Source organism: Solanum pennellii, chromosome 6, assembly GCF_001406875.1.
Source record: "Solanum pennellii chromosome 6, SPENNV200".
Lineage (NCBI taxonomy): Eukaryota > Viridiplantae > Streptophyta > Magnoliopsida > Solanales > Solanaceae > Solanum > Solanum pennellii.
The window spans coordinates 57,095,064-57,104,352 of record NC_028642.1 but is presented as its reverse complement, the minus strand read 5'-3'; the positions used below and the strand labels follow the sequence as shown (position 1 = coordinate 57,104,352).

Genomic DNA, 9,289 nt, shown 5'->3' with positions numbered 1-9,289 from the left:
ATAAAACTTTTAAAGTACATGTGATTATTTTGTGATAAAGAAATTTTATTTATTTACTTTAACTTAATTTACCACTTTTTTCTTTCTCTCTTTTTTCTTTTTCTTTAGTTTGTTCTCATGTATATAGTAGGAAGTTTCTAACTTATTAGGTAGGGAACATACTATATTAGTGTACAAAATTCTAAAAAGTAGAACACAATTTTCATTAAATATTTTTCTACTTCTAGGTGGCAAGGGAATGAAAATAACTAGGGACAGTTATTTAATTTAAACAAGAATATTTTAAAATGTAAAATTATATGAATGAAAGAGAAACTCAAAAAAAAACAGAAGGAAAATTAATGATTCATATAAATCGTTTGATAAAAAATATCTCAAAGAAATTTAATTGACGAAAAATTGTTAATCCTGCATTATAGTTTAAAATAACTATTATGCCCTTTTATAATGAATTGATTTGACAAATGAATTCATCACGATTGAAACGACGGACAATGACATCTACTTTCTCCGTTCAATAATAGTTATCCTATAATATTTATTCAGTTTAAAAAATTAACAGATAATTTATTTTTTTATCTATTTAACCCTTATTATCACATAAGTACTTTATTATATAACACATTTTTCAAAGCATTGAATTTAATAAACTTGAAGGATAAAATAGTAATATTATCCTGTTATTTATTGTTTTTTAAGGGATATATAAAATCAATAATGGATAACTAAACATTACCTATATGCATGATTACAACAAATCATCACCGGTTTCTTATGATTATTTAATATAATAATACCTTCTTCTACTTTTAATTGTAATAGTTTTTTTAGAGTTAAATTAAAAAATTTGTCTAATATATTACGATATATTTTTTTCATCATATTGATATGCAATAAATTATAGTTTATAATACTTTTTATATAGTTTTTCAGTTTTTGTTTAAAATATCAAATTAATATAATCTAATTTAATTTAATTTAAAAAATTAATTAAATTAACTTTCGAAAAGCATATCATGATAAATAAAAATAGACAAAGAAAGTACAATATTAATTTACCATATGATTAAGTGATAAATTTGATGTCGATACATTCAATGTCGGTAAACATTTACTACTCTCTTTGTCTACCTTTTCTTATGCACTCCTCTATTTTTGGTATATAATACTTCCTGCGTTTCAAAAAGTATATTACTATTTTTTTTTAATTGTTTAAAAAAAATGTTTCTTTTTCTTGTTTTGCAACACTTTAATTTTAATTTTCCATGTGACATATTTAAGACCATGAGATTAAAGGGCGTTTTGGTACATTTGATTTAACTTTAATTTAGAACCACAAGTTTAAAAAGTCTTCTTTCTTTTCTTAAACTTCGTTCCGAGTCAAACTAGGTCATCCTTTTTGAAATGGAGGGAGTATTTGTTTAATTAATATATCCTCAATTAAATGACTAACTACTTTAAAGATAAACTTTTTCATTTATTTTACAATTAATAGGGGTAAAATGGTATATTTACTACGTTACTAATTATTTTCTTAATGTGTGTGTCAATTAAATAGTGGAAAAGTAGAAAAGGACTGAGAGAGTAATACTTGTTTAATTTATAAAATTGATTGATAATTTATTATTTTGTGTTTATTTTACCCTTACTATTAAATACTCTCTCTTTCCCTTTTTACTTGTCTACTTTTGAATTGACACACCTATTAAGAAAATAATTAATGACGTAGTGAGTTTTCCATTTTACCCCTATTAATTATGAAGTGGATGAAAAGTTCTACATTTTTCAAAGTAATTAGTCATTTAATTGTCTGTATAATATGTAAAAAAAATTGTCCTTTCTTGATTTATCAAAATGGACAAGTAATTAGGGACAGGTATAAAAGGAAAAATGGATAAGTAATTAGGGACAGAGATAATATTACTCCTTCCGTCCAACAATAGTCTCTCACTATGCTATTTCGGATTGTCAACATGCTTGTCGACTTTATAAAATCAACAGATAACTTTACACTTACTTTCGAATTTATCTGTATCATCAATTATGCTCCCTCCGTTTTTAAATAAATGTCCGTATTTTCTTTTTAGTTTGTTTAAAAAAAATGACCTCTTTTTTTTTTTTTGCAACACTTTAACTTTAACTTTTCACATGACATGTTTAAGACCACAAGATTAAAGGGCATTTTGGTACATTTGATATAACTTTAATTTAGAACCACAAGAGTATTTATTTTTCTATTACATTTTTCAACACATTGTACTTGTTATACTCTTCTATTTATAGTTTCTCAAAAAGTGATCAAAGTTAACAATGGACAAATATTATTTGAGAGATGAGTATTTATTTTTCAATGTTTATACTTTCTCTGTTCCTAATTACTTGTTCACTTTCTTTTTATATTTAATTTTAATTATTTATCTATTTTGATAAATTAAAAAAGAACAAAATAATTTTACTCATTACATTCTCAATTAATTACTTTATAAGAATTAAAATTTCTTGAAAAATCTTAAATTATTAATTTATCCATTTTATAATTAATAGAATTAAAATAATAAATTTTTTATATTAATAATTAATTTCCTAATAAATGTATCAATTCAAATAGGGGTAAGCAGAGAAGGTATCAAATTGGCAAATACTTCACTTTTGTGGTTTTCTTCATTAATGTTTCCAAGGTTGTAATTTAATTACTAAATAGTTATAGGCTAAGCCGCTAAGGTCATCGTTAGAATTACTTTATAATTATATGCTCGTCGCTTACCTCTTTTAAAAAATAATAAATAAAATAATATTTTACATAATCGATTTTGTAATATAATAAAGTCAATATTTTTTAAGTGCATTTCAAAATGGCAATAGTTAATATTGAAGATAAACTAAAAACTACATAATAAATTATCTTTTAATTTTTTAAACCAAACAAATAAAATTTGACGGGAGTGTTTTTTTTGTCTATTTTAACCTGTAATTAAATACTCTATGTTCAATTTGTCACTTTTTACTTTTTGAATTCCAAATGCGTTTTTAACATATTAAAATATGTTATTAAATTATATTGACATGAGAAGAATTGCAACTTATGATGTTTTTTCATATAATTTCTAAAATTTAATTTGAGTTTTGAAATAAAAAATTAATTTTATTTAATTTAGCTTTAAAGATTAATTTAATTGATTTTCATGAAGTAAAATATATCACATAAATTATTATGAGGTGATATATTTTTAATATTAAGCAATTAATGTGAAAATGATGTGTTTATGTTTTGTATTTTCAAACTTGTTGATCTTTGAGTTAGCAAATGGAAGGTTGATAAATTTATTAATTATAATTTATTAATTATTTATTTAATGCAAAATAAACTCTTAAAACGCTGGAAAAAAAATGATTCAAACAGACAGAAATCAACTATAGTTTATTTTTGGCTCTTCATCTTCCATAATGATACTTGAGTACACCTATTAATTCTATTTCTTACTAGCTATGAAAAGATTTGATTTTTTCAATACAAAGCATTTGGATTATGTATCATCTTTTAGGATACTTGAGTATACCTACTAACTCTATTTTTTACAAGATATAAAGTAATTAATGTGAGGTGATATTTTATATTTTATATATCTCAAATGAAATGTTAAAAAAATACTTAATTATAACTCAATATTAAAATTCTAAATCGCGACCTAAAAATTTGCGTGCTATGATGTTGTCAAATTTTCTTCCTTTATTAATTGTAGTGAAAATAGGGAGCTTTATTATTTACAAGTTTAAGTTGTTAGACAAAATATTAGTATAAAAATATAATTTAGCTTGCTTGTCTGATTATACTATTTTTATAGTATTTTTTTTATTCATTTTTATTTGTTACGTTGCGTTTTATAAAAGATAATTTGATTAATTTTTTAAGTTAAATTAAATTGTATTAATTTGATATTTTTTTTAAAAAAAATAAATATTCAAAAATCATATGAAAAGTATTATACATTATAATTTTTTACATATCAATATGATGAAATTTATCCTGAAATATTAGTCAATTTTTAACTAATAGTGAATGTAAATAGGGAGTAATAAATAAGTAAATTTGGTACATGACTCGGAATTCAATAAGCTCTTTCAGTTATAAAGTGTAAGAATTTTTACTTTCTCTATTCACTATTTTTTGTCACGATTTCTATTTTCAGAGTCAAAGTATAAAATTTTAATTAACATTTTAAGATGTATTTTTTTATCATATTGATATGCAAAAAATTGTAAATTATAATACTTTTTCATATAATTTTCGAATATCTAAATTTTTTATTTAAAATATCATATTGGTGTGATCTAATTTAACTTTAAAAATTAATTAAATTAATTTTTGAAAAACGTAATATAACGAATAAGTGGACGAAGAAAGTATCTTGTTCTCCCACAGTCTTGCGAATATATAAGCTAATTTTCGAACGGGTGATTAGAATAATTAATCCATTTTACCTTGTAGCTCTTTCTGACCAATAAGGAGGATTCACTCTTTTTTGGTAATTTCTTTCCAAAGAAGTTTAGTATCAGTATATTTGTCCACTTTTAATTATCATATTACATTTTTTAAAGGGATAATGTCCAAATACCTCATCAATCTATGTCTGAAATTTCAGAGACACACTTATATTATACTAAGGTCCTATTATCCCCTTGAACTTATTTTATTAATAATTTTTTATCCCTTTTCGACCTACGTGACACTATCTTGTAGAAAATTACTTTAAAGTCATATTAATTTGTATTAATTCTATATGTTTAATAAAAATTCAGATATTCAAAACTATAAAAAAAAAATATAAGTTTCAATTTTTTGCATATCAATATAATGAAAAATATATCGTAAAATTTTAGTCAAAATTTGACTCTAAAGAGAAAACTATAACAAATATATGTAGATGAGTTAGTATTAACTTTTCAGAAATATTAAGTATTTCAATTGAAATAAAGTATAATAAAGTAGTAACTAATTCTTTTCCAATATAATTTTTTCAATCTCTTCTAATCAATCATAAAGTTATTTTTTACAAAACAAATAAACTTAAATGTATCAAGTTTTACATTTTTTAAAAATGAAATCACAATTCAGAATCTCAAAAGTATTTTAATTGAGATTTAAAAAATCATGATCTCAATCACTTGTTATATTGACATGAAATTGTCATTCCAAATCACATATCATTTCTTTTCAACTTCATCAATACAAATATTTTCCAAAAGAGATGAAATAACACAAAAAGCTAAGTCCAGAGAAATGATGCACTTTTAAGGAATGAAACAAACATCTTTATGATACTATTTGCTTTATCCTACTCAAGTTTCCTCCAGTAATTTTTTCAGTCCTAAACATGGTCCCTCCAGCTTTAATTAATTACAATTGTACTCATTACTTTTATTGGATAAAAGAAAAGGAAATAAGAATCCTTTTTTGCACTGTATTTCTTTTCTCTTTTTTTTGGTTTCCTTTTGTTTATGGTCTCTCTCTCCCCCCCCCCCACACACACCTCAAATAGTAGTCTTATTTTGCTCGTAACTGAAACTTATTCAGAGAGTCTACTTAATGCCAGCAATGTAGTCAATGAGCAGCAACATGCTATTAAAATTATTAGATTGTTAATATAATTGATTATTTTATCCTAAGGTGTATCATATTTAGCTAGCGTTTGACTATAGATTATTAAATATTATTTGAGTGAAGATTTGGATGATATTTTACCATGTATTTTATTATAGTATTTGGGAAATATATTTTTATTCTTTCAAGAAATATGATTTATAGTCATAAATTTTTACAACTATCGAAACTACTTATAAGTTTTTACTACATAGCAAGATAGAAACGTCATTGTAACAAGATTCACAACTTTCGCAACAAGTCAGATGAATCTTCGTTGCAGCAAATAGCAAGTAGTGTCCGGAATGAGTGCAACACACATCATTTCATAAATCATGAAATAGATAAAGCAAATAACTTTGTTATCTTAAGCCGATAGTTTGTCATTTTCATCAATAATCATTATCATCACTTTAATATTCCATCATTGCTTAGATGTTCAGGTAAAAAGATTATGTAAATACATCACAAACAACTACTACAAAGGGTGTTTTTGTGAAAAAATAAAAAAATTATGAAATTTTAATTTTTTAATAACACTCCCCAAATAATGAAATTTAACTCAAATACTACTTTTTCTAAATTTTGGGAATTTGGATTATTTGCAAAAAGATTTATCAAATAATTACAAGTTATATGAACAATCACTATTTGCCAAATTTTTGTCGTGAAATCTATGGACAAATGGTCCTTACAAGTTAAAACTTATTTTCCGCAATAGAATGCTCCGGTTTTCCATTGACTTCGGAGAAAAAAAATACCTTTCGTATTATGACAGGATTGGTTCGCTCATGCAGTAAGTAATACTAAAATTTGCAAATAAACAAAAAGTTTAGGTCCTCACTCCCCACGATGCTTTGTTTGACAAGATGTTAACTATAACATGCAGATTCACAAATTTACAAGATGTTAAATGTAAGATGCAGGTTCACACATTTAAGATTATGTAATTCACTAAACTGTACCTTCCGCAGGAAATGTTACACAAGGATCAAAAGAAACCACAAATCTGGCACATCAAAGTCCAAACACTTTGATTAAGATACATTACCAGACAGAGCCTGGACAGAATTCATTTTATCACCCAAAGAATTCCACTAGTCATTTCGAGTCGGAGTTACAAAAATTAAAGCTAATACAAGTAGATGTTTGGAATGTCTTACAGCCTCGGTGTCGTCTATGATAATGCTAATTCTATCAGAAAAATGTATGGTGCTAGCAATCTTTCCACCTTCGTTGACAATTTAGTACATTTAAGCAGCACACAGCATCCCATCAGTAGCACAGATCCAATGCCATGACCATGAATTGAAACGCAAACTGCCAGATACTAATCTTCATGCTCTCAGTTCTGCCGAAAAGATCTAATCTGCATCAAATCTGATCTTCTTTGGTGCAGCCTGAATTGAACCCACCTGCAAATGACATGCACCATCGTATGTTATCTCCTGATGGAGTGCAGCGTGATTTCAGATTTAACTAAAAACTCTTTCATTGTGTGCTCAGTGCAACTCATTTGTCACTTTCCTGATCCTAGTTGAATCTGATATTTAGGAAGTATTAGCATTCTTGTAACAAACATATATACTCGAACACTACTCAACTATTGTTCAACAGTATCACACTAGCCAAAATGCAACAATCCTGTTATTAGCATCATCTAAGAGCAAACTATGGTTAATTAACAGTTAGATTCACCAAATAGAAGGGTTCCCATACTCCAAACCAGTAACCTGCAGCGATAAGGGTGTATTTGCAGCATCAAAGAGTTGAATTAAAGAAAGCCATATATGTCTTACCATTTCTGGGCACTCATAGTCAATTCCAGCTGCTTCAATCCTCTTTCGCCTCTTCTTGTCACGTTTTAATATTCCTTCAACCAACTTCTTGTGATCATCCAGTGTTCTTTCCTGGACGATTATTACCACTCAACAAGTTTATGTTTGCAAAGTCTAATCAGACGTCATATAAACTGCTTACCACATTTAGCATAACACAAAAAGCATAAATGCTATATCCCACTGAATATTACCTTGTCCTGACGCTTCCTTTCAATTTTAACCCAATCCAAAGGTTTGTACCAGCGGTTCACACCTTTCCACCTATGTAGAAATCAAAGTTGTTAACTAAGAACAGAGAAAAAGAACCAACTTTGCATCTCCATGCTAAGAAAGTATCATTTAACCACTAAATTTCAACTCTTCACACTCCTTGTAAAGTTAAAAAATAATCAGGAGAATGCCATGCTTCTAGACATATCTTTTGCTCCCTTACAATGAGATTAGGTGGTCGGCAGTAATTGGATCACAAAACCAGAAAACTTGTGCAGCTCAAATGCAATGCTGAACTCATTTTATAACTCATAATGTAGGGGAAAGATTAAGAATAATATCAGACTTCATGTTTTCTGTCATAAGCATTTAGCAGCATGAAATTTATAAAACAGAGATCCCGATATAAGCAGGAGCGAATTTGCAGGTCAATATATTCTTTAAAGTTTAATCCGGTCAAAAAAAAAAAGATCTGGTATTTTATAAGTTGTTGTTCCAATTTGTAGTGACAAAAGACTACAAAGTGCCGATAAACCTCCTACAACAAGAAGCTCCCAGACCACTGAACCCCCTAAAAACAACCTAACCATAAACATAAGAAAAAGAAAAAGATGGAAGAAACCAAAGAAATTTAACAATCTCCTCACACTTGACATAAAATAATTAAATAACCATTCCCTCCATCAAATTTGAAAAAGGAGAGGGAGGAGGGTCCTTACAATCTTGGATGTACATGTTCAGGAGGAATAAGCTGAACTTGCAGTAAGTGCTCAAACAAGAGATAGTTATGCATAGTTTCAGCAACAACTTTTGCAACCTGCACTTACCCATAAAGAAAACCAGAAAATGGGAAGATAATGATCAGACGGATTTTTTTAAGCATATCTATGACACTACAAAGCCACTAGGACAAGTACTACCTCAGGAGACTCAAATTTTATGAAGCCAAAATGCTTTGATTTTCCAGTCTGTTAAGGAAGAGAAACAAGGATAAGTCAATTAATAAAAAGAAAATTACCTTAAATGAAAATAATGGTAAATCAGTGGATTAACACATGATGTGTAGCTTAAAGGAGTGCAGTGCATGCCCATAACAAAAGAACAATAAATTTGTCAATGGACTAAGAAACGAATTGAGTAGTTTGAAAAATGAAAATGAAGTGAATGCCAATGAATCACCATACTCATCTACATAATTATGGCCTACAATTTCATTTCTTTTCTAGATGAAATATACTTCATAAAGTTCAAAAAAAGGTGCTATAATCAAGGTATTTCCTTTATCCAAAGGTAAAAAATTAAGGTATTTTCAGGCAGATGTTAGCTTACTGATCAGACTTCTAGTGTTTCTTAAAGATGAAATATCTATCAATACACTACCGAATGATGTACTAAGATAAGGTGAACAGAGAGCATATGGTGGAACAGGGAATTGGTAGCTGAGGAAATAAAAGGATGAACAAGAAGTAGCTGGACGTCCAACATGATTGTGTTAACGGTTCCACGAGAAAGTCTATTACCCAGATTGAGAGAAACAAGGATTGCACTATGGATTAGGACGGGGTGGAGAGATCCTTACTGTACTTACCGGGAGGGTGGG

General features: G+C 27.4%; 1 protein-coding gene across 3 annotated transcripts in view; it reads right to left on the bottom strand.

Annotated features, from left to right (window-relative positions):
* Positions 1-6,588: 6,588 nt before the first annotated feature.
* LOC107023884 (uncharacterized RNA-binding protein C1827.05c-like) overlaps positions 6,589-9,289 on the bottom strand; it is a 4,440-nt gene continuing 1,739 nt past the window's right edge. For all 3 annotated transcript variants that reach the window (XM_015224720.2, XM_015224719.2, XM_027918076.1), the window contains exons 5-9: positions 8,610-8,657; positions 8,409-8,506; positions 7,671-7,740; positions 7,438-7,548; positions 6,589-7,053 (exon numbers count right to left, since the gene is read on the bottom strand). In XM_015224720.2, the coding sequence (XP_015080206.1) occupies positions 7,003-7,053; positions 7,438-7,548; positions 7,671-7,740; positions 8,409-8,506; positions 8,610-8,657 (378 nt within the window). In that variant the 3' untranslated portion in view covers positions 6,589-7,002. The remainder of the gene's footprint in view (positions 7,054-7,437; positions 7,549-7,670; positions 7,741-8,408; positions 8,507-8,609; positions 8,658-9,289) is intronic.